This window comes from Sabethes cyaneus, chromosome 3 (genome assembly GCF_943734655.1).
Source record: "Sabethes cyaneus chromosome 3, idSabCyanKW18_F2, whole genome shotgun sequence".
Lineage (NCBI taxonomy): Eukaryota > Metazoa > Arthropoda > Insecta > Diptera > Culicidae > Sabethes > Sabethes cyaneus.
In genome coordinates, this window is record NC_071355.1 from 63,324,155 (window position 1) to 63,351,416 (window position 27,262).

At 40.3% G+C, this 27,262-nt stretch overlaps 1 protein-coding gene across 1 annotated transcript in view; it reads left to right on the top strand.

Annotated features, from left to right (window-relative positions):
• Window positions 1-27,262, top strand: part of LOC128739650 (uncharacterized) — a 119,961-nt gene that overhangs the window by 83,622 nt on the left and 9,077 nt on the right. Inside the window, exons 2-4 of the mRNA XM_053835145.1 lie at window positions 13,579-13,811; window positions 13,919-14,268; window positions 15,130-15,402. Coding sequence (XP_053691120.1) covers window positions 13,579-13,811; window positions 13,919-14,268; window positions 15,130-15,402 — 856 coding nt within the window. The remainder of the gene's footprint in view (window positions 1-13,578; window positions 13,812-13,918; window positions 14,269-15,129; window positions 15,403-27,262) is intronic.

The window sequence follows — 27,262 nt, forward strand, 5'->3', positions numbered from 1 at the left end:
CCTACTTGTCAAAGCAGACTCGATAACCTTGCGGCTACGGAGCCCCCCTTCTGTTGGTTAGGAAAAGATCTAGCTGCGAGCATCCTCCACCATTGAAAAATATTGGTTCTTCGCTGACCGATGACAGAGAAAAAGTACGAAGCATCGATTCAAATGACATACGTTTGTAACTGAGCCGGAGCATGTCGGTATTGCAGTCTCCCATCAGGAAAACATTGTCCTAGTATACAGCAAAATTTGCCAATTTTTCTGCCAGGAAAGCCGAGCAATCGTTTCCCGGCGGATTATAGATTACCATTAGTAGGATCTTTTGGCCGTCCTGTCGAAACTCTAATGCCAAACATTCCGTTTTGCCTACTAAATCTACTGTTAGTACGGTGCCGAAAACACTAAAGCAGGCCAGATGCTCCCTGTAGTAAACAGCGATACCTCCACCACGCTTATATACTCTATCATTTCTTACAACACGGTAACCAGGGACACTGACATGGCGCGGGACACATATTTGGTTTTCGACGCATTAATTTGTAACCCTATCCTCCTAACCTCCGTTTTTAGTCTGGCGTAGATTGCCTCCGCCGTACCAAGTCGTCTGCGAAAGCTAGGAGTTGGATACTCTTGTTGAAGATCGTTCGTCTCGTTTCGATGCCCGCTCACCGGGTCACACGATTCGAAAGGACTCGAGGGTGTTCCCGAAACGCGCACGTGGCACATCACTCGCTCTAGAGTAGCTTTGATGATGCGGCTGATGAGTTTGCCCGGAAAACTGTACTCGTGCATTATCTGCCATAGCGGTTCGCGTTCAACTGTATTGTATGCTGTCCTGAAATCCACGAAAATATGATGCGTGAGCACGTTGTATTCTGGACATTTCAGAAGGATTTGTCGGATAGTAAAAATTTGATCCGTGGTAGCTCGGGCACCCATAAAGCCCGCCTGATACTGCCCTACGAATTCTTTTGCTATTGGGGATAGATGACGCAACAAGATCTGGGAGAGCACCTTATTGGCGGCGTTGACCAACGTGATGTCGCGGTAATTACAGCAGTCTAGCCGGTCGCCCTTTTTGTAGATGGGACAGACTACACCTTCCACTCCTCCGGTAGTATTTCCTTCTCCCAAATCCTAGAAATTATCCAATGAAGTGCCGTAGCTAGCGGTTCTTGGCCATTTTTGTAGAGCTCTGCCGGGAGTCAGTCCTTCTCGGCGGCTCTATTATTCTTCATCTGACGAATTTTTCGCCGGATCTCTCCGAGATCAAGAGCCGACACGCTGTTGTCGTTTGTAGGCACTCCGAGGTTAACTTCCATTGCGTCTCCTGCTGCTATATCGCCGTTGAGGTACTCATCGAAATACTGCTTCCACCTATCGACCACCTCGCGCTCGTTTGTGATTAGATCCCCTCCCTCGTCCCTACGCATATCAGATTTAGGTGTGTAGCCCTTACGAGTTTGGTTCACTTTCTTGTAAAACTTGCGCGTGTCATTAGCCCGGAATAGTTGTTCCAGCTCCTCACTATCTCTGTCCTCCTTCTGGCGCTTCTTCTTCCTCAGAATCGTGGTCGTCGTCGTCGTCGATACTTAGCCAAATTCTCTCTCATGGATATGCTTAGATAATTTTTCCAAGCTCTTTTTTCCTCTCTATCGCTTGTTGGCATTCCCCGTCAAATCAATCATTTCGTGCACTCAATGTTTCCACTCCTAGCACCGCGGGTGCGGCCTCGTTGACGGCCGAGCGTATCATACTCCATCCGTTTTCGAGGGTCGAAGCATCTAGCTCCACAGAGGAAGGCAGAGTTTCATCCAGTACGCGCGCGTAGTTTTCGGTAACTGGCGCGTTTTTTAGCTGCCGAATGTTGAACTGAGGAGGGCAGTTTTGTCGCGAGGTATAAACCGTCGATAGTTTTGAGCGCACATGTACCGCTAGTAGGTAATGAGTACGTCCGAGTCGATATCCGCATCCCGTAGGGAGCGTACGTTGGTGATGGTCGAGAAAAACTGGCCCTCGATGAGAATATGGTCGATTTGGTTCGAGGTTCGTTGGTCAGGTGATCTCCAGGTGGCTTTGTGGATATCTTTGTGGGAAAGGAAAATGCTTCACCTAGACTCGGGAAGCTGCAAAGTTGATGCATCGCTGGCCGTTATCGTTCGTGTCGGTGTGCAGGCTATGGGTCCCGATCACCGGTCTGTACATTGCTTCCCTGCCGACCTGGGCGTTCATATCCCCGATGACGATCTTGTTGTCCCGTCGTGAGCAGCTGTCGTACGTTGCCTTCAGCTACGCATAGAATGCTTCCTTCTCGTCGTCGGGTCTACCTTCGTGTGGACAATGCACGTTTATGATGGTTTAGTTTAAGAAACGGCCTTTTATCCTCAACACGCACATCCTGTCATTGATCGCCTTCCAGTACATTACGCGATCCTGTATATGATTTAACTTTATTTTATAGCTTTGTTTTAATCAGGTTTGCTTTAAAAAATCGATTAAAAAGGTTTTGCAGCTAATCCTTAATGATCAATTGATACATGGCTGTCAAATTTACATAAACACAAAATTTCCTGGTCGTAAAGGTAGTAAATGAAAACGAATAAAATAAAATTTAAAAATTTGCTTTTTGAAGGTTTCAACTTGTTTGATTTTCATAGTTTTACATTCTATTGACTCGCAATAGACAAACCATAAACGTTTCCACAATATCATTCATGCCAGTTTTATCGCTATGATACTTGTTGTTGTCAGGCCTTCACAAAAGAGCAAAACCAACAAAACTTCACTTCATCTGCAAAACAAAAATATGATTTTAATTTATTCGAAAATAATCTGATTACGCAATAATTAATTCCAACAAAGTGACCACGCCACCGAGAGAACAAAAAGCCACCCCCTCATTAAAGTCTGACTTAAAGATCAGCTTTTTTCCAGCTGCCGAGCCGAGGCTGGGCAACAACAGTTTTGGCTCCAACTCCATTCAGGCTGGCTCTGACCGGCCGACCAGAAGCAGCGCAACGTGATTCATTAGGGATAGTCTGTTACGATGGGCGAGAGTTGGGACCGTCCCAGGGCTGTGCCTGAATGGTGCTGCACCAAACTTTGGCCAGAATGGATGGAAGAACAAACAAATCCCACCTTCGATCGATCGTTGTAATCCTTGCGGTTCTCGAATTTCTCCTGCTTGTGTCATTAAAAACGCATGAGCGAGAATCAATTTCTAAATACAAAATTTATTAGTCCCTCGAAGCAGGGACGGGCGGTTTTCTCGCATGTCAACTGCTGTGCGGTGGTGAATCTGCCAGGAAGTGCGGGGGTTCGTGTGTGTGTGTGTGTGTGGGATGGTACCGGCTTGGCTTAACGTTTGTAACTACCGTGCCGCAGCGGCGGGTAGTATGGTGGAGCGGATGTGGCGCGGAAGTACGTTACATTTGCTTTTTTCCTGAACCGTGAACACGGATACTAATGTCCTTCGGAATAGAGCTTTTGCCAGTCCACCACCTCATCGCAAGGATCTGAAACTGTCTGTTATGATGGAAAAGTACATTAAAGTCGAAATTTGCTAGCCTGCCGCACCGATCTTCTTCCATACATATTTAATTGCCCGCGACACTGACGCGGGTGGATGGAGGTCTCTCATTCCGAACCTTTATTCCTGTAGTAGGCAGCTACGCTGGCGGTGAGTCATATTAGCGTGCTGAATTTTGGAGCAACTTTGATTTTTTTACCTTTTTTAGCAAATGGAATTCAGTGAAATGTATATGATGAAATAATAATATGTACCTAGTAGAGTTTGCGAAACCACCTGTTTAGATGGATTTATCCAACGCAACTTCTGTCAAATGATTTGTCGCACATTATTGTACTTCTCAGTTACTTTAACAGTATATAAGATTCCATCATCGCAAGATTATACGGATAAGGTAAAGTTGAGTAATTGGTAATTTATAATCATGAAAGTAGCTACGCAAAGAGTAAGCTAATTCCTTTCGTGATAAATCCAAAGTTTACAGACGTGGGAAGTGCAGATTCGTTTTACATCTTTGTTAACAGAAAGACCAATTTTCTTTACTCCCACATTGTAAACTTGGTGTGTTACTTGTACCATTCCGTTGGAGTGTGAATCATTCACTTTCTAGAGCACTTGGTGCTAGAAGATACCAGTTAAAATATTCAACATGACGACTTGTTTAACAAATTAATAGCTTCTACAGCGGAGAATAGCATTCTTTCCTCGTGACTGCAATCGGCCAAAAGAAGACGCCAGCAAAATACATCGGGGTGAATCAGTGAAATACAACTGATAACGTTCTTCGAAACCATGGAACGGATAACAGTACCATCGAAGAATTTCCGCTGCCTCTGTCCCACGGCATTCGCAAGAACTCGAAAAGGGTCCACTTGAGAACCGTCAAGCCTCTCAAGTTTAAATCCATTTCGCATCCCAGTAAAATCTGCCGTCCAACCGCCAGCAGGGCCATTTCATTCTGTTTATGTTCGCTTACGATATGTTAAGTCCCGTGATGTCTGAAAGCCGAAACGGCGCCGTTCCGTGCCGTAGTTCCACAGTCTGGAGAAAACAGCCCCACTAGTGCGAGCTTCACAGTTACACCTGCCGGATACAAAAACGACAATCGGATTAGGCTTTTGCAGGGAGTGTTTTTGTTTCCGACGGCCATTCTCCGACCGGGGAAACTTCCTTCCGGGCAGCTTAATGGAAATGGTTGAATAGCTTTACGGGGCGGAAGAAATATGGTTGCTGACAGAGTGATAACTTTGTTGGCTTCGAAGGAGGCGCTTGGTCGGGCCTGGTGTCGAAATAGTGAGTCTGTACTGCTGCAAGCTGCTGCCGACAGGGAAAGCTTTTCGAACAATAAAATAACAACATAAAAGCTACAACAAATGGCTGCAAATTGGTAGGGCGGCATGTCGCAGTCGACACTAGCGAGTCGTAGCTGTCGGAGCTGAGCAATAGTTTCTGTTTTTTAAATAGACTTTTCGGCGAAATTGGTTTAACATGGTTAGAGCTGTGCAGATTTAAAATAATCAGGGCTTTAAATTCGCTTTTAGTAAGCCTGCGTTCTCCTTGTGGTTAAATACAAACGTCATCTAAATCTAGTTATTTATGCATTCTAAGTTTCGGATATTTAATTAGGTATGTCATGTTATGTCAAACTGAAAAAGAAACATCATTGATAACAAGGTATTCACCAGACTTCTAATTATTTCAAGATATAAAACTTCCAAGTAAAAGTATCGATTTGTTCTTTCAAATATTTTTTTGCTTGGGAAAAATATAAGTGAAATATTCTAAAACAATACATGAATTTGTATATGTATCTTGAAAAGCATATGTTTTGACACAGGTTTAAGCACGAATTCTTTTACGCTTCCGACCGATTCGCTATGATGGCACCGCACAACTCACAGGGTCGTCCAAGCCTTATTTAACCAGCTGCAGACGACTGACTCGGCTCAGTAGTCAGGTCTTTGAACGCGGTCGGAATCTAGACGGTACCGATGATTACCGACACGATAACGCACCTAGTTTTCTGTGCTTATTATCATTTACCGCGATGACAGCACAATGTATCGTTGCCGAGGTGGTATATTACGCGAGGCATGTTCTGATGCTGGGATAAGCGATATTCTGTAACAAAGGCATTCCACCCCCACATCTCTCCTCTTCTCACAAGATAAAATATAACTAAACAATCTGTATATGAGTAATTCTCGCTGAAATGGAGCTACTACTGGCACGAGGTCTTCAAATATTGGAACTTTTGCGCTTAATTGGTTGAAAATGGTTAAAAATAAGAATTACGCTGTTGATACCTCGAAATAGTGGACCCTTCGTTCGCCAAGGGGCCTAACAGTTTCAAAAAAAATTTGAATTTTGAGCAAACCTTGAGATCTATATCATGTGATATTTCATAAATTTGCCATGAAATAACTAACAAATGGCCCGGTTCTGTAAAGAAGAAGAACAAGGCTTTCAAATGGAGTAAAAAATTGTTTGGCGGCCATCTTTGATTTGGATTCAGTTAATACCATTGCCCAGCTAATTTTATGAATGTTTCTTATAGCATTTTTTCTCAGATTTCCAATGGTGGAAATTAAAATGAAAATCGGTTGGGGGGCTCGTGGTGAAAACGGCAATTTTTTGATAAAATCCAATATGGCGATCAAATCCAAGATGGCCGCCAAAGAAATTTTACTCCATTTGAAAGCCTTGTTCTTCTTCTTTACAGAACCGGGCCATTTGTTAGATCTCAAGGTTTGCTCAAAATTAAACTTTTTTTGAGCCTGTTAGGCCCCTTGGCGAACGAGGGGTCCACTATTTCGAGGTATCAAAAGTGTAATTCTTATTTTTTAACCATTTTCAACCAATTAAGCGCAAAAGTTCCAATATTTGAAGACCTCGGGTCAGGAGTGGCCTCGTTTCAGCGAGAATTACTTATATATAAGAGGTTTGTCTGTAGCCAAAATCAGGTCACTGACAGGACGTCATAAGAGGCTTATCGGTAACTAAAAACAGTCCTCTGACAGGACGTCATGCTTACGTAGCAATCGGTTATATTCCCAGTCACCTCACTAGTCGATTGCTGGACTGCTCGATGGCTCAACTGGTCGAGTAGACTGCTCGACTAGACTGCTCGACTAGACTGGTCGAGTAGCCTGTTCGATTTGATTGTTCGACTGGACTGCTAAACTGAGCTGCTTGATTTTACTGCTCGGCTGGTCAGTTCGACTGTATTGCTAGATTCAACTGCTCGACTAGACTACTCGATTAAACTGCTCGACTTGACTACTTGACACAACAGCTCGATTCAGCTGTTCGACTTGATCTCTACTCAACCCAACTGCTCTATTTACTATTGGACCCGACTGGACTGTTCGGTTACTGTTCTACTTGAGAGCTCGACTCAACTGCTCGAATAGATTGCTTCACTTAACTGCTCGACTCAATTACTCGTCTTAACTACTCGACTCAACTCGACTCGACTTGTTACCGAGTCTGCTCTGACAAGCGAGTGGTTGTGGGTTCGAATCTTAGTAGAATCAAGCCATTCCTTGTCAAGTGACTTTAGCATGGGTTCATTCGCAGGCCCCTCATTTACCCTTCCTTCATGCTGAATGCTATATTTACCCACTGAAGCCTCTTGACAGTGCAAATGTTCCTCCTATAGTTAAATGTATTGGTCAGAGGTACGAATGAGTCCTCGCCAGGGACGGCTATAATATGGGATAGTGCTGGCAGCGAGGAATAAGTGGGTAAAGTAGATCAAGCTTTAAAGGAAGGGTAAACCCCAATACACGCAAGCACGCATAAAATTTAATAAGCATATCGCTCACTCAATAGCGATTAATAGCAAAAAGGAATGCAGTGCAGGTTATACAGCAAACACCCGGGCGATATTACAATAGATCAACTATACTGGTCGCAGTAATGAGTCCACACATGCAAAAAAAACTCGACTCAACTGCTGGACTGATCGACAGAACTGCTCGACTCAACTGCTCAATTCGACTATTCGAATTGGATGCTCGACTCAACTACTCAACTAGACTACTCGATTTCACTGCTCAACTTAACCACTCGACCCGACTGCTCGATTCTACTACTCGATTCAACTGCTCGACTGAACTACTTGACTCAACTTCTCAACTTGAGTATTCGAATCGGCTGCTCGACTCTACTGCTCGACTAACTGGTCGATCTAACTGCTTGACTGGACTGTCTGAACAGCTTGACTTGATTTGACTGACTCGACTGTTCGATTCGACTGCTCGATTCAACTGCTTGATTCAACTGCTTGATTCGACTGCTCGACTCGGCGCTCGGCTCGGTTGCTCAATGTGTCGCTCATTTGAATCGGTTTGCTGTAGAAAATGGGCGGTTTAGAGCCACTTACGCAAAAGAACCATATTTCCCACCTAGAGAATCAGCACAGTGGAGATAATGTTTTTATTCAGTTAAATAAATCCCATTGCGAGCCTAAAAACTATTTGTTTCAGTTTCTGGTACAACATCGTAGAGCTATATTATTGTAATCGTAAGATCTTCGCATGCCGTGATGCAAGTAAATTTAATCTAGAACCCAAAAAACTAATACAAAGATTAAATATCTTCGCAAACACTGGCAAAAGGAATGTATCCGCAGTTATCTTGACAGACATTTATAGTTTCCGGATCGTAAGATTCGGGCTCAACTAGTAATTAATATAAAAGAAAAGCATAGAAAAAGTCTAACTTACAAACTTCAAAACTATTTTTATTGACAAATTTGAATATATTATGTTGATTTGGAGATGAAAGCCGACTTTGTCATGCAGTCAACTGGTATCTTCCAAGCGAACGATCCTGATGATAGCTCCTCCTAACGAAATTGGAAGTGAGTTTGTGGCGGAGGTTAATCCCTATAACTGATCGCCCAGAAGATACAACAGTTTAACGTAAATACCAGCACTGGTATTGCTTCACTGGAACTTGGTTACCCTGGCGAGATCCCAACAACCTTCCTCCTTATCCGAATTGCTGTCGTCTTCTTGGACTGGACACGCTGGTGAACTTCCGTGCTTCGCATCATGTCAAATTCAGGTCGATCAAACACTTTTAAAGCTGATGATATTCAACCTTTGTCTGGATAAAGGTAGGAGAGTGAAAGTGAATATAATTTTCAGACTTGCAGTTAGTTTTAGGTAAAGCTAGCGCATAGTTCCAAATTTCAGATTTTTAAAAAGTTTTTTTAAATTGTGATTGTTTTGTGATAACTGTATATTTACAAAATTTTAATGCAAAAATGAATGCTAACACCGTATAAAAAAGTGACCGTTACTGCTCAACAGAATAGAGCCGATAGACGAAATACGATATTTTTCTAATCCTTGAAAAAGATTTTATATAAATCGAAACGTCGGAAGTAGAAGAAAAACCCGATTTAATCCACCTAGTGGTGAAAGGAACCTTTTTTATACGATCTTACTTGCTATTTGAGATAGAAATCGACACGTTTTCGGAACATAATTCATCTATTGGTCAACGTTGCGTAATGCGTTGGTTTACATAAAATTTTTGAAAATTGAATAAGTTTACAAATTTTGAACAAAATAGGAACACTTTTAAATTTTGATAGATCCTATTTTCATGTAATTGCTGAGTAAGGATAAGTAAGTTGTTATTAATTTGAGTAAGTGCAAATAAAAGTAAGTTGTAAGAGGAAATCTTATTCTTTAACATATACATTGCCTAGTAAAGGTCTAGTTTATAGGTTTTTGAACTATGCATAATTTCCTGTAATGCCATTCTATTTGATTCACATCAATAGAGTTTACTTGAATAATTTTAATCAATTTTTATTAACCTTCGGTTACTCACGCTGTTGTATTTTGTACAACACGTGTAGGTTTTTCAACGCCATGTTGTTATAAAGTTACAAATCGTTGTTTAACTAACGTATATTCTACAATAAACTTATTCTAAGCAAAATGTCATAATTATTCAATGCATTAATAATTTAAATTGTTGGGAAAATAGATCAGCATAAATCGCCATCACAGAAACGAAGAAATCAGCAAGCGAGGTGTACCGCAATTGACCCCAAGTGGAATTTTCTCTCGTTTCTCCATATGGAAAAATAGTGTCTGTATGCAGCAAAACTACCCAATGTAAAATGTTTCAAATGTATCCGCCTGCTGGTAATCGAGTAATTCGTAGTCAAAATTAGGGTATTTTTTATAATCAAAGTTCTACAGTTCCTAAACAAGCAAATATAGAGGTATCCTATATTCAGCAAAGTTGTGTATTTTTATCATTTGTACAAATACATGAAAAAGTCATACTACAATTACAAAAAGAGCAAAAATATAAAACCTGATTTTGCAAATTCATATACAATAAATAAGATTTTTCTATCTTAGCTGCAAAGATGGAAGGTTACTGTCTCTAGCAAAATTTCTTGTAGGGGAAATGTGCATAATGTGCCCCCCCTAAGAATAAATGGATATATATCCGTTATACTTCCCCAAATTAACGTTACAACTACGTGTATATGTTGGTATTTAAGCTGACAACCAATTGCAATTGTTTATTTCATTTAGTATTGTGGAATAAACATGCTAGGAATTATTTAATAAAAGCACCTAAATGTTGTGTTTCTCGTTTGCGCGGGGTAAAATGCCCCACCTGCGGTATATTATGCCCAATGCGGTAATTTGAGTATTTCTACCAGTGACAGACCAACTCTATTTTGTAGAAAGTAAAACTATTTCCTTTGTTTTGCAAAATATCGTTATTTTATGTAAAATAAACCTAGTTTCGGCCTTCTGGTGCACTTTTTCTTTTCTGCATGGGGCACATTATACTGCAGCTGTGGCGTTTTGTACCGGATAGTTGAATTACCTAGAATTTGGACGTTGACAATAAATTATTCCCACCACGGTTGCTCTACAATACTAATTAAATTAAATAATGGCAATTGGCTTCAACTTAGATCTGTTTACCTATGTGTATAGCCACATTTGCAAGGGGGGCAAATTGCACCACCGCAAGTGGGGCATATTGGCCTGCTTTTACTTATTTGAAAAAATATTAAATGCTAAAGCAAATCAAGCGTTTCATACCGTTATTTTTGGCAGGGATGTCTTTTTGAAGTTCACTTTACGAAATCGAATCGCAAAAACCGGTTATTTACAGATTTTGACAAGAAAATAGCTTGTGGAAATGACGCCAAAAGTTACATCGGAAGCTGCTCAAAAACAAATTTATTTTTGTTTTGTTTTTACAGCATGTGACAACTGTCATACTTGCATAGTAGGCTAGTTCCATCAAATACTATGGTTTCTGGGTGGTTTTGCATTTTGATTTCGCTTGTTTAGCGAAAAACGAAGGGGGGGGGGCACATTGGCCAGGGAGGGCACGTTATACACAATTCCCCTAATTATATGCTCTATGACTTTGTAGAGCACATCAATGTGTTATATTGACACTGAAAAAAAATAATTTTTTTTATTTCACTTTTAGGGGGATTAATCAAAATTTAGATTCCACCAGACGATAGAGCTTTTAATTTCAAGAAACTATTCTAAAGGTTCGATAAACCTAAAACCAAGTTTTCCCAGTCAAAACTCTAGTACGCACGTTTTCTTTGGTTTGAGGCTATTTTGCGCGCGAGTAACTGTGTTACAAAAGTTGGCGCGAGTGTTCGAGGGTTAATATCTTTTGACCGCTACAACCAATTCTTATGAAATTTTGCATATATATTCGTAGTGTCAAAACCTCTCGTTTGATATTAAAATAATTGAAATTAGGTAAATTATCTTGGTTAAAACCAATATGAATTTTTGTTAATTTTGGTGTGGTGTATACGGTTGCTCATAACTTTCAAATTAAACGTCCAATCAAAAAATCAATCAATAGTGATCTATTAGGATATATTATCTTTCAAATGAGACTAATAGCGCATAAATCGGTTTGGCCATCTCTAAGAAACAGGCGATAATTATTACCTTGTCAAAACCGGTTTTTAAGCATAACTTTTAAACTACTTGTTTGTTTTCAATTGAAAATTCCTGAACAATTTAGCTTTAATAAGAGCTTTCATTTGATACTAAGATTGCTGAAATCGGTCATGTAGTTCTAGAGAAACCCGTGTCACGTATTTTTCACATTTTTGCTTATAACTTTTAAACGAAACGTCGTGTCTCACGAAGCAACTCAATAGTGATCTACTAGACAATAATATTTTTCAAACAAAAGTAATAGCGAACGATTCGGTTCAGCCATCTCTGAGAAACAGGCGATAGAAAAAATCATTACACACACACACACACACACACACACACACACACACACACACACACACACACACACACACACACACACACACACACACACACACACACACACACACACACACACACACACACACACACACACACACACACACACACACACACACACACACACACACACACACACACACACACACACACACACACACACACACACACACACACACACACACACACACACACACACACACACACACACACACACACACACACACACACACACACACACACACACACACACACACACACACACACACACACACACACACACACACACACACACACACACACACACACACACACACACACACACACACACACACACACACACACACACACACACACACACACACACACACACACACACACACACACTGACTTGGGGGTGACTTGGCCCTCCGGGCCTCGGATCAATATCGTGTTTTTCGATCAGTTTTTAAACCTTTGTTATAGTATAACAAAGGTAAAACGTTCGTTTTATAAGCAATTTGACTGCAAATTCGGAAAACAAAATTATTCAATTCAATCGTTTAATTCAGCGATGAGCCAACCGAACCATATGCATCATCAACAATGATCGTGCCAAATCAATTAGCTTATCTGTGGTCATACTACACCATATGCATCATACAATAATGATCATATGGAATCATTTAATTTATCTATGGTCGAACCGAACCATATCATCATTCAACAATGATCGTTTCGAATCATTTATTTCATCTATGGTCGTACCGAACCATATTCTTCATTAACAATCATCGTACCAAACCATTTGATCAATGGTCGTGCCGAACTATATACTTCACCAATAATGATCGTACCGAATCATTTCAGTTTATGACCATATAGTTAATGTAGTTATAGTAGTTGGTTTAATGATGCGAGTTTTTGAGTGATATGGCAAGTCTCAATTCAGAACTCTACAGTTGTCAAGCGGCTGGATGACAATAACAATGACAATTTTGGTTACAATAACAGCTGAGAGACAAACGGGCCCGAGTAAGAATGGGGAATAAACTAGTAACGACCATAATTAAAATGAATCGAAACTGAAACATTGGTAAAACGAAATACCTATTATATCCACATTTAACGCTGTGTTAACTTCTTTTCTTATGTAAGCTGCGGAAGGTGACACCGCTTAGGCAACAGTAGAGTAAAAAGTAAGTTAAAAAAAGTAACTTTGCAACAACTTACAACAACTTAAGAACTTGGAACAACTTAAGAAAGGTGTTCCAAAGTTACTAAGTTATCTAAGCAGCTTTGCACTCCGTAGCATACATTTCTAGAGGAAGCGCATCTGATAAACTATAGTTATCGTTTTATATTTCTATGACTTCTACTTCACACACGATTTAAATTTCTCGTATTCACAATAGAGCTCCTCATATGCTCAATATCTGATATGATTCGTATGATAATTAAAATCTATACGGACACATGAACATATGTATTGTATAATTGACATTTGCAGTTTTTATTAAAGTCAGTCCGCATGTCAGCAACACACTTCGCAGTCGCATATTTAAATTCAGTTATGATGAGATTGCAAAACAAAACCGAACACCAACCATAATATGTATGTAGATTTTAATGACTATCCCCACTGTGGGATGGCGTTCATAATTTTTTCCCGGAACAATTCATATCATCCACGGTCATCGGCTGCAGTTGATTTTTAATCTTCATTTGTTCTCTTTTCCTTTTCTCTCTTTTCATTCGGCCCCCCGTCAGGATACTTCCCGTTGCAGTCCGAGTACTGCCTGGTGTGGATCTGTCTGGATGTGCTGTTTTGTACCGCGAGCATAATGCATTTGTGCACAATTTCCGTAGATCGATATCTGTCCTTACGCTATCCGATGCGCTTCGGGCGAAACAAGACGCGGAAGCGGGTGGTGCTGAAGATAAGCTTTGTGTGGCTCCTATCGATCGCGATGAGCTTGCCTTTGAGCTTAATGTACTCGAAGGTAATGGGATGGTTTTCTTTTCTTCCTTTGTCCCGGCCATGCGGTGGTCCCGCGGGCTTCGATGTGCAGCCAAGCTAATTGTAGATTATTTCTGTAATTATGCCTAGAATCATGCATCCGTGCTGGTGGAGGGAACATGCCAGATTCCGGACCCGGTCTACAAGCTGGTCGGTTCGATAGTGTGCTTCTACATACCGCTCTGTGTGATGCTAATTACGTACACCCTGACCGTGCGGCTGCTGGCGCAGCAAAGCCAAAATCTGGGCGGTGGTGCTGCTTCCGGTGGCTGGTCCAGCGGTTGGCTCGGCCAAACCCCCGCCCTGGACCGCCGGAACACCTGGAAGCGGATTATCAAGCTAAGTTTACCGTCAACGCCGAACCATGCCCACTCGGCAGCCTCCACCGATACCGAGCTTTCAACGTTGGACAATCACGATTTGTGGCTGCTGGAATCCAGGTAGGTAGACTAGTAGTTACATTTAAATAAAAGGATTTTATAATATCATAATATCAGAAGGTGTTTAAATTTATTGTTATTTTTGACGTCCATTAATACGTGCTTGAATAGAATAACTTAAAATAAATCTTTGTATTGGAATTCCCTGGTTGGATATTGCACGGTGTAGGTGGCAACCGGCAGCTTAGTTACTCTTGATAATATTTTTTCCATCAACCAGCGTTCGTTCGTGACTAGGAAATCTCCTGGGCGTTATTATTCCACCATACGTGCAACAGACAATTTCAGATTTAGATTAACCAAGCCCACGTAGGCGAGATCCAGGCAGTCCTTCTGAGATTCGATGAAACGAGCAATTTTGAAATTGTTGGTTCAATAGCCTCTCTATATTAAGCAGTGAGTTTATATATTTTTACATTGTTAAGGATAACTGACTTAGGCGTAGAGTATCACATCATCGTCATCCGGTCGCAAGCTTTAGACAACGAAACGAAAGGAATTTTCGTTATTATTACTTTCCTTACCGAATACAGACTTCCATTAGAATCGCCATATTTCACGTTTAAACCTAGAATAGAGCCAACTTTGAAGCATTACAAAATGATTCATTCGATTTCACAAAGCAAATCCATTTCGGGTTGTACACTTTTAAAAAGCACTAAATCAACACCCACCGAGGAATCTATCAAGAAAAGAAAACCGACGAGGTGCCTCGCGTCGCGCTAAACCGAAGCACATTCCTGTCTACCGACGAACCGACGTTACACTGCCTGCGCTTTCCGGCACGGAACGGAACGCTATCTTGTAATCAATCAAGTATGTTGCTGTATATACTTAAAATTTCCCGTTTTCGATTTGCAGCATTCCGGAACCGACCCCTTCCACCATGACGGCACTGCATCAGTTCGGCGAGGAGATGCTCAAACTATCGCGTGGGTTAGAATCGGTTACCAGCGGCTGCCGCAACGTCAGCGGAACCACATCAAGTGTAGCGAAAACTGTCGACAGCGGTGCAACGGTACCGCACCTGGGGGTGGCGGGACAGAGCGCAACGGCCCTGCACGACGGAAACGGGTTCGATGGTGGAGATTGTGGTGGTGGGTCGACTGCCGATGCCAAAAACTCCTCAGCGAGGTATGTACCAACCTACATTTTAGCGCCGATGTTGAACATTCACGCTAAACAGCTTATTTCATACCTTGGAACATGTGAACTTTTTCAAAAGCTTTGTGTAAATGAAGAGTACCTACCTAGTCGAGTGGCGCACGGCAGCAAAAAGTTTATCAAACCTGCAAGTACTTTGTTCACTGGTTCAAATGCAGTGGCGTGTGTGTCGAGCATGTCGAGCTGTTTCCTCATATTAGTTTCTTTCAGATACAGAATTCAGTTTAGTTGCTGAAGAAGTGCTGTCTGAGTTAATTAGATATTCGATAATTTATTTGAAAATGTTAATTATAAAAGGTACTTGAGTGCTCTTCATTCGATAGTTGTTATATAGTACTAGTTGAGCCCGAATCTTACGATCCAGAAAATATAAATGTCTGTTCAGAATTCCGAAGACAGCGGATACATTCCATTGGCCAGTGTTTGCCAAGATGTTTAATCTTTGTATTAGTTCTTTGAGCTCTTATATTGCAAAATATAGCTCTAAGAAGTTGTGCCTAAAAGAGTCATAGCCGGAAACTGAAACAAATAGTTCTTATGGTCGTATTGGATTTTATTTAACTGAATAAAAACTTCTGGTTGTTTGCAACATTTATGTAGTCTGATTAGAGTAAAATGCTGCTTATAAAAATTCTTGATCGTTTGATATCATTAACTCATTTTTTAAAATTTTGCGACTTGTTTCGGTCTGATTTAACACCGACCACATGATATCGCGACAAGCAATCGAGTTGAGTAGGCGAGTCAAGCAATTAAGTCAAGCAGTTGGACCGAGCAGTCGAGTCTAACAGTCAAGTCGAGCGGTTAAATCGAGCAGTCTAATCGAGTAGTTAAATCAAGCTATTCAGTCAAGCAGTCCGGACGAACAATTGAATCGAGTGGTCGTGTCGAGCAGTCAAGTCGAGCAGTTAAATCGAGCAGTTCAGTCGAACAGTTCAGTCGAGCAGTTTGATCGAGCAATTAAGTCGAGTAGTTGAGTCGATCAGTCGAATCGAATGGCTTAGTCAAGCAGTCAGGTCAAGCGGTTAAGTTGAACAGTTGAGTCGAGCAGTCGAATCGAGCAGTTCATTCGAGCAGTCGAGTCGCGCAGTTTATTCGAGCAGTCGAGTCTAGCAGTTGAGTCGAGTAGTCCAGTCGAACGGTTTATTCGAGTAGCTGAGTCGAGCAGTCGAGTCGAGTAGTCCAGTCGAGCAGCTGTATCGAGTATTTGAATCAAGCAGTTAAATCGAGCAGTTAAGTCGAGCAGTCAAATCAAGCAGTTCAGGCGAGCAGACGGGAAGGCCAGTTGAACCGAGTAGTCGAGTCGGGCAGTTGAATCGAGTAGTTCCGTCGAGCAATTGAATCGAGTAGTCTAGTCGAGCAGTTGAGTTGAGCAGTCCAGTCGAGCAATTGGGTCAAGCGGTTCAGTTGAGCAGTCAAGTTGAACAGTTGAGTCGAGCAGTTCAGTTGAGTAGTCCAGTCAAGCAGTTGAATCGAGCAGTTAAGTCGAGCTGTTGAATCAAAAAGTTAAGTCAAGTAGTTGAGTCAAACAGTCGGGTTGAGTGGCTAAGTCGAGCAGTCTAGTCGAGCTGTAGAATCAAGCTGTCAGTTGAGTCGAGCAACCAAATCGTGTAGTCTAGTCGAGCAGTTGATTCGAGCAATCAGGTTGAGCAGTTGAGTCGAGCAGCCGATTCGAATACACTCAAGTTGCTTTTTACGCGAAGGATACGTCCCGCGTAAATCAAAACCGCGTAAATTCCGAAAACCGCGTAAAAAAACCGCGTAGATTCCGAAAACCGCGTAAAAAAAACCAAAATTTCGCGTAAAAAAAACTTTGTGGATTTCAACACAACGCGAAAAAATAGACGTTTTGAGCACGTCCGCGTAAATTCCGAAAACCGCGTAAAAAATGCGTAAATTCCGAAAACCGCGAAAAAAAACCGCGTAAATTCCGAAAACCGCGGAAAAAACCGCGTAAATTCTGAAAACCGCGTAAATTCCGAAAATCGCGTAAAAACCCGCGTAAATAAAAACCGCGTAAAAAGCGACTTCAGTGTAGTCCGATCGAGTAGTGTTGAGTCAGGCAGTTCATTCGACCAGTTGAGTCGAGTAGTCCAGTCGAGCAGTGGAATCAAGCAGTTGAATCGAGCAGTTGAGTCGAGCGTCGAATCGACCAGTTGAATCGAGCAGTCTAGTCGAGCAGATAAATCATGTTGTCCAGTCAAGCAGTCCAGTCGAGCAGTCAAATCGAACAGTCCAGTCGAGCAGTTCAATCGTGCAGTTAAGTAGAGCAGTCAACTAGTAGTAAGAGTAATAAGTCAAGCATATGTGACAAGCAGTCGAATCGAGTAGTCCAATCGAGCAGTCAAATCGAGCTGTTCAGTCAAGCAGTCAAGTCGATCTGTCCAATCAAGCAGTTGAGTCGAGAAGTCGAATCGAACAGTTCAGTCGAGCAGTTCAGTTGAGCAGTCCAGTCGAGCAATCAAATCGAGCAGTCTAATCGACCAGTCCATTCGAGCCTAGTCAACCAGTTGAGCAATCGAGCAGTCCATTCGAGTCTAGTCAACCAGTTGAGCAATCGAGCAGTCCAGCCGTTGACTGAGAATACAACTCATTGCTACGAAAGCATGACGTCCTGTCAGGGACCTGGTTTTAGTTATCGATAAGCCTCGTATGCCGTCCTGTCAGAGACCTGGTTTTTGGTACAGACATAAGCCTCTTATATAAATGAAAGATTATATAAATATTGCTGTTGCAGTTGAAAACCGTATTAATCGACGTACGATATTCGGTTTTATTCGTGTTCTGTATGTCGCAACTACGTCGCACGTGGTGTGCTGTGATCACACATTGATGAGCTATACAGCGCACCACGTGAGACGTAGCTGCGACACGATAAGAGTAAAACCGAATATCGCACGTAGATTATTACAGTTTTCAACTGCAACAGCAATATTGATGGAATATGTAAGGAGAAATATGGAACGAAATGGTAATGAAATAGGAAAATGTGATAAAAAAAAGAAAAACCAGAAAAACGAACCAAAGAAAAGGATAAAGCTGGAGAGAAAAAGATGAAAAACGGAAGATAAAAATCGAAAACACATTGGAGCAGCAGGGCCAGTAGCTAGCAGGCCACGTTTCAAGGCGTAACGATCACCCCCTGCGGTCCTTCTGCGAGTTGGTGAATCTGCCTACGATGTAGTGAGGTTTGACAGCAGGGTTCAACTTCGATAAAATATTACATAGTACCGAATGCACTTTAGCTCAGAAGGAGTGCCAATTGCACATCAGGATCAATGCCAGTAAGATCCTGATTATGGTTTACTAGTAACATAGCCTGATCAGGACACGAGATACCCAGATAACACAAAATCGTAATTGGAAGTTCACATTAAATCGTTTTCATGACAATTTCAAATTGGAATTGTATAATGATTACCCGAGCAGGAGCCAATACCTCATCCATACCTAATGAATATCAAACTCAGCTTTCATATCTAAATTTGATATTCATTAGTAATCGTATTTTTATAAAAAATAACTCATAAATATCTCGATGAGATATGATACCTCAATATGCTATTAATAAGTTATTTTACATTTTTGTACTATACCAAATGAATTACTGAATCAGCTATGAAGTTACAAAGAATGACTTACAAATGCCTCATTGAGGTATAATACCTCAATTTGTTATTAATTAATTATTGTGCTGGTTTATTTACATCAAATGAATAACTCACTAAGCAAGTTAAATTTTCTTTTTTGACGTAGGACTACGTCTCCCAGGAAGGTAGCTGGTACTGGGGATAAGGCCATTACAAATATTTTTACAAAGTTTTTGTCCTTCCGGTGTTCGGCCACTGAAGGGGGGGGGCGAAAAAAAACAAAGTGATTTTTTTAATCGAGCAAAAAAAACATGGATTTTAAAAATTTTTAAACGTGAAAACCGAATCTATTCTTGCTTATAATATATACGTTATTATTTTCTTTGCAAAAATATACGAAAAAAGACAAAAACGAAGAAAAAATTTTTTGGACGATTTTCGGAAATTCCATTGTTTGAATTTTCTATTCTTGTTTCGTGCTAGAAGCATTAATTCAACTCGGAGACTCATTTTTCGAGTTTTTCAGACTGTAGAGCCCACAGACAATTGATTTTATAAAAAGAAATTTGACTCATATCCTACAAATTATTTTTTTGCCCCCCGATTTTTCAAGCCAATTTCCAAGGGGGGGGGGGTGACAAAAACTTCAAATATGATTTGCAATGGCCTAATTACAAAAAATAAAAAAATGTGAGCGTCGGGTAAAATTAAAGATTTAGAACGCTAATAGCTCTGCCAATTATGAATGGATTTTGATGGTTTGAATACCAAACGATTCAGAATAGATGTAATAATTATATGGTTTTCATAACAATTTTCATTTTCAATCACTAAATACAGTTAAAATTAACGAAACTTTTCGACTTCAAATTTTCCCATACATTTTTTTCGTGATTATGATTACCTTGCTTCACAAGCAGGGAAGACAGTTAACCACACCATCTGTTAGTGTGGTTTCCTTTTACAAACAACGCATTTGTTTATTTATATAACCATTTGTAGTGAATGCCGTTTTAAAAAATTAGTGCATCATATAGGCTAACAAATAACAACTTTTTGACGTAGGACTACGTCTTTGTTTACTATATGGGACTGGGTAGCACTTTGTGAAAACGAAAATATAAGTGTAACGTTTGAATGAAAGATTTCTAATGCTAATAACTACTAAACCACTGAACGCAACAGAACAATTTATATGTCTTTGGATAGATAAAATGACCAGCAATTTAATGAAGGGAGATAGAGAGCAATTTTATGAAGAACGCAAGTGGGCGGGCTCCCATTCAAATAACACACAAATTTCCACAAAATTCGACAACTAATCAAGCAAATGGAACCAAATTTAACATGCGGGAGTTTCAGGAGGCAAGAACTCCCCTCTTTAGGAGGGGGGCTCCCATACAAATAATACACATATTTCCACATAACTCGAAAACTAATCAAGCAAATGGAACCAAATTTGGCAGATGAGGTTTTTGGAGACATGAATTTATTTTATGATGGTTTGAGACCCCTCACCCCTGTGCCTCCTACTAAGGATAAGTATAATGTATGTATGTATAAGGACTCTCATACAAATAAAATATAAATTTTTGCGTATTTGCCATATTTTTTGCTATGTAACAAGTGGTAAGCTGTGAAAGTAAACTAGTGAAACCTTCTCGGAGCAAAAGACGGTGAATCGAATCGTGCCTGTTGCCATTCATGTCAGAAGAGAAGGACATTCGAATGGCTCATCATATTTGCGATGAACGTGCTTTGGCTTTAATGTTATTTGTAACCAATGACCCTTTTAAAGGCCACAAGCGAGAGTAAGTAAGATTATTGAAACATGTCAAGCTACGCATAATTATATTTAACACAATAATCTGTGGGCTGGTCATTTATTACTATTTCAACCTTAATGTGCAAATGCAAGTGAAATCTCAATTTCAATTTTAAGTTTTCTCCCACATCTAATTTCATGTTCCAGCTTCCAGTCTGAATTGGTCCAAATGAAAGTCTGATATGTTCAATTTCAAATCCAATTTTAAGGAAAATTTCAAGTTTAGTTTTTAAGCAATAACAGTAAATTAGGTTCAACTTAAAGTCCAACTTTCAGTTCCATCCAATTTGATCCCAACGTCACATCCAATTGAAGTATAATTTCAAGCTCAATTCTAAGTTCACTTTCCTTTTCAAGTCTGATTTGAGTACAATATCAAGTCCAATTCACTATCTTTTGATGACAAAAATTTTACGATAGCGTTAAGTTTTCTTCCTGAGTTATGGCCAATCGTGACGATATCGTGTAATGTTTGTCATCGTAAGATTATGAATCTACGGATAAGAAAAACGTAATTTTTAAGAATTAGAACATAGATTTTCCGGCATTTCTTTGAAATTTTCTACCACCGAGAAAGATTTTGTAGAATTTTTTTTCCAGGAAGCATTTTTTGTGGATAAGTAAGAAATATAACTAATATTTTCATAAAACAGGATTTTCTCAGCGATGCTTAGTTCCTGAGAAATGATTATTTGAGATAAATAAATGTTTATAAAAATTACCTTTTCCGGCTTTAGAATAACAAAAACACTATCGTAAAGTTTTTTCACTAAAAAATAATGAATTTGAAAATAAGAAAACAATATTTAAAAAAAATCTTTGAATTAGAACATGGTTTTCTCGACTTTTCTTTACCACTGCCGTGGAAAATTTTGTGAAAACTGGTATTTTTCCTAGATTGCTAAGAAAATTTTCTTGTATCTTTACAAAAAATCTTTGTTCTACGATGCTTGATTAAAGAGTTATGAATTTTTCAAATAAGCGATGTCCGAGAAAATCTGAAAATTTCCCTTAGAGCTTTCAGGGAAAACTGGAGATCTCGATTTTTTCAATACTATTTTTTTAATAAGCCCACAAACTGCCAAATGTCATACAATTCTGAGGCACTGCACCAAACCGAAGATTTGTGCGAAAATAATTGGTGTTGTGGCGTGAGCAGAGATCTGTTCACTTTACTTTCGGGACGTTAGTTTAGTCGACGGGATTGTTGTATCATATCACACGGCGTTTTACTTTCGGCAACCAATCTTGCGGTTTGGCAAGTGTTGAAGTCGCTTATGCGATTTATTTTTCCGCAATTCGTAATTTACGTGAACTTAATACTTAGCAGCGCACTAGAGCGAGGAAAAAGACTAAGCAAAATATTCTATGAGAGTGCGGTTTTATTAGATGGTTTTGAAAACTCAGCTGTAGTGACGTATCAGGTACGGGTTTCACACACAATGGTGTATTCAGAAAACAATGTTAGCGTTATCTAAGAAGCATGTAAGATATAAGTATGTAAGCATATTTCAAAATGCGATTTGTCTCGTTCGCACACACAATAGGCCGTATGAATAAGAGTTAGAGCATACTCTCCCATAAGATTTACACGGGAAAAGCAAAGCAAACTGTTTTATTCGTACGGCCTAATGTTCGATGCTAGCGCTGCTTTGACGCACTATGGATCCTCTCCGTACAAAAACTGGACAAAAATAAACAAGTTGTCTGAAGATACCAAAAATGCCACTTGGTTGGAATTTTGTGTACCTAAATCTGATTTTTGCATTTAAAATGTTCTAAAATTAACGTCTAAGGTTGATTAAAATTTTAATTAATACTGTAAATCATATAGGGCGAAGTCCTGTATGCCCGGACAGGCCACTATGCCTATGTTTGATGTTTTTAAATAAACATGAAACTCAGAAAACTGCTGGAAAGAATATGGAAATTTACAAAGCTAACTGTGATATTTATTTTTCTAAGTAAGGGTAAACGGGGTAACAACGCCCGCCGGGGTAAAACCGCCCACCATGGTTTTACAGGGCCTTGCTCAAATTGGTGTTAAATGTTGATGACAGTCATATTACTGAATGCGTACGCAATATTTTACAATACCTTTTACAGCAATATCGTATAAACTATCGGAGAAATAAATAAAAACAGATTTTTCGTTATAATCGTTTCGTTTTTTATAACTTTGTTCCCGCAGAACTTAGGGTTCATTTTATTCAAAACGTTGAAACTTTTAGTAAATCCAGCCCATATCGCATCTCTGATCCTGTCTTCATCCAACAGTACCTAAATTAGGTAACTGTTCATGCAGTTTTGTTGAAATAAATAGTGAAATGTGTAAATCGGTCATTTGGGGGTAAAACCGCCCACAACGAACGGCGCAAGATCGTCGTGCAAAATGCAAGTGCGATAAGGAGATTTTAAAAATAATTGCATAGTTTGGATCAAAGAATCTCAGATTTACATAAAACAATGTAAATGTGCTTAGCTTGTAGCTGGTAGACTGTTTGAAAAAAATTAAATTGCCAATTTTCCTTGCGGGCGCTATGGACATTTTCTTGTTTTCTCGGATATAGCTTTTTTCAATAATTCCTCCCTTTTGGAACAAATATCATGGAATAAACATTTTATTATGGATATATAGCAAATATTCTTAGCAATGCAAAAATAATATGTATCTGGTTTATCAATCAGAACAATTTTAAATGTCAAAAAATTACCCACCGGATCAATTGTAGGAGCTTTAATACCCATATTGTTATATTTTATCTTAGATCCTCTCTAGTCCTTAAAGATTGCTCCAGGATGCTTAACCTGATCCACCTTGTTGTCTAAGGAAACTACACGGTATTAATTTCAAGACTGTTGGTACCTATATTACTGATATTCTTCTAATACGAGTGGTTGCCGGACACTCTTTCGAAATTGCGGATCTCGGGGATCCATGTATTGTTTGATGGCAAACTGATTCAATGTGTTTAAATTAGATAGGATTCCAATGCCACCAGTTTCGTTCAAATCGGTTGAATATTGTTAAAGTTATACGCTATGGCGGTTTTACCCCGTTAGTGGGCGTGTTTCACCCCGCATGGAAAAAATACTCTATTTTTTGGACGTGTTTCCAAATCGTAATAAAAAATAGAAAATCATTACAGATATTTATGTTTTTATTTTTTACATGTAGGTAATAGATCAATTGTTCATTTAAAGCAGATAAATTAGAAATTGAGCAACAACTTTTTTTTGCACAGGTGGTTTTGCTTAAGTGGGCGGTCTTGCCCCGCTTACCCTTATCAGCTAAATGAGGTACACTCAAGTCACTTTTCACGCGAATGATGCGTTCCACGTAAATCGAAACAACGTAAATTCCGAAATTCGCGTAAATTTCAAAATCACGAAAAGTCGCGTAAATTCTGAAATTTGCGTAAAAAGCGATTTCAGTGTATTTTAATTTTAGGTAAAAATACTAAAATGAGCAATTCTGATAGAATTGAATACCATTAGCAATAACAAAATGGAATATTAATGATTTTGTCTTATAATACTAAACGGAGATATTCATTTAGTATTGAATATCATCTGAATAACTTAACGAGATATTTCATTTTTTTCTTAAAATGCCAAAATGAGATATAGATTTAGTATTGAATAGCATAGTAATACCAAACTGAGATATTCGATTGACGTCCCGTGTGCAAATACATTTGATATTATTTAGGTATTGCAATAGCAAAATCAGTTATTATTTAAGTGTTTATAGAACATTTTTTAGCTATTTTACCTCTTATATCAACCTCGTCAATACCAAATTCAGATATGCAGTTATTCACCCAAAAAATATCTGGATCAGGTATTCTTCAGTAATTTTCTCCTGCTCGGGTAGAGTATGTCAAATCGAAGTGAACAATAAGTTGTTTTGCAGTCGTGCGTGTCTTCATATACAATTCATGAATCATGACTGTGAATTATAAAGCAGTATAGACGATTGCAATATTTGATTATATCTTAATCATATATTCAGGAGTAATTGGTTGCGTGTTATAAAAACTACGCAAAAAAGAATTACAAATAATTGGCAAAATTTCCGCACGTATATCGCCTCCACTTTGGTACATATATGTTCTTATATGGCGTGAAATATAACTTTTTCGTTCAGATATGATTTCGTATATCTCAGTTGCAATCGAGATATACAAACCAAATGGTTTACTGGGTAGTTCAAAGATGGGATATGGTGCTGGTCAGAGCTGGTGGTCGTGCAATTCTACTACCTGAGTATGAAAGGGTGACACTTTCTACAAATAATGCTGGGCCAACAGTCCGGCTACCTCCGTTCCGGCAGCTTGGCAGCTCTCCGGATACGTTCGAAACTCGTCACCGAAGTTGGTGGGTACTAGACCCAGATGGACCATGCATAGATCCAGATAACATGGCCTTTTTGCTTGCAAAAATAACCACGAGAAGGCGACTATCTAATACGAGTGGGGATAGCGGCCTGGAGGGGGACCATACGGAAACCATACAAAATCCAAGCAACGATGACTGGTGCAAGACGACGAGTGCGTTTGCGCCATCGCAAGTAGTATAGGGGGAAGCTCAGATTGTCGAAGCTACGGACAAAACTATATAGGTACGCAGAAATTCTCCGGACAATGAGGGAAGACCCGAAACCGCGGCAACTAGGAGAAAGCGTGATAAGAACCAGGCGCACACAAAAAGGCGAGTTGCTCTTCGAACTGAAGAGAGAAGTCAGAGCTGATTGAAAATTCCTTGGCGAATTAGGCGTTTGAGACCTATCTCAAGAGTCAGTAATCGAATGTAGAAACCTGAATGAAATCATTACGGAGGGGGAGCTACTGAGCGCACTTGAAATACAGTGCGGGGTGGGAGATGTCCCGATGACCTTCCGGATGCATAGAATGCATAGCAGCATGCAGACTGCATCGAGAAGATTGTCGACGCTTGGAGGTGGACAGAGTAAAAGTCGGCTTGTCAGTGTGCTCCCTGAGGTCCACTCGTCGAGGTACCAAACAAATGGAGAGATACTTCAAATGGCGAGAGACTGCTAAGGCCTTGACAAAACTGATCTGTGTAGGATATGCGGCGAAAAGGGGCACATTGCAAGAGACTACACGAAGCAACCATTGTGGCTGTTCTGCAGAAAAGAAGACTGTAACAACCAAATGGCGAAAGGTTTTAATTGCCATGCGTACAAAGTGGCCCAGTTAGCTTCGAGATGCGATGCTGATCTAGCAAGCCAGTCGTCGTATGCTCGAATCTCGGCTAGGCGGTGCTGCTAGATAGAGTCAGTAGAATTGTTCCACTGGCCTCGTAACTGTCCTGTACTCTAATAGCCGGCTTTGAAGTCTGTCAATAAAGGAAGGTCAAGTCTTAGAAAGACGTTAAAGCCCAAGGCTTTGCTTTTTTACAAGGCGACGCGCGTTGGCTAGCCAGCTCATCGGGAGAAAACCGGTAATTTTCGGTGGAGAATTTAATACTTGGGAAGTGGAGTGGGGTAGTAGTTCGACTAATACCAGAGGTATAGCCTGGAAGCTCATGCGAAGCCGGAGGCAGTGCTGTTGAACGAAGATACGGCCAGTATCTTTCGTAGAAACGGTCTTGGATCTACCATCGACGTTACCTTCTGTAGCCCCTCGCTGGTGGCAAATTGGAGGGTGTGTGAAAAGTATACCAATAACGACCACCAGGTGATCCAGTACAGTGCGAGGGATAAAAAGAGTTGGGCGCAAATGTGTCTTGAGAACCTTTGATAAGGATCTGCTCAGGCACATGCAACAGACATCCGGCTATCGCGTCGAGCTGCGGAAGGGCCCACTGACGCCTTAGTGAGGGCGTGCGATGCGATCATCTCAAGATAGATAAAATTCAGGACCCAGCTTATTGGTGGAATCAGCAGTTCAGCAACATTCCCGTTAGGTGTCTCAAAGCCAGACCCCGATTTGACGATAAACGTCGAAAATGCTTTTAGCAGCATCACCTGGGAGGCCATCGCAGCGTCACTGCACACTATGAAGGTCCCTCTCGGTACACGTCTCAACAGGTGCACTGAAAACGAAGCAGCCAGCGTGTCAAGAAATCCTGTGAGGATGGTCCTATGAGGTGTATTTCGGTGATAACGGCGATGACGATCATGAAGAAGATCGTTGAGAAAATCGAGCAGTTCAATATGCTTGCTCCTTAGTGAGCAAGCGTTCCAAATTACCTACGGAGAGGGCTTCACGATCCATATTTGCTGGCGATGGAGATTACAGCTTGGAGTTGCTTAGCTTAAGTTTTACACAAACGCTTGATGTCGATTGCTTCCGAGATGAGTTTGACGTAGGGTAAGGAACGAGTTAAGCAGTGTTACATATTTTAATCAGTTGAACATAAATGATCCGAAAATGCACTTTTTATTCAT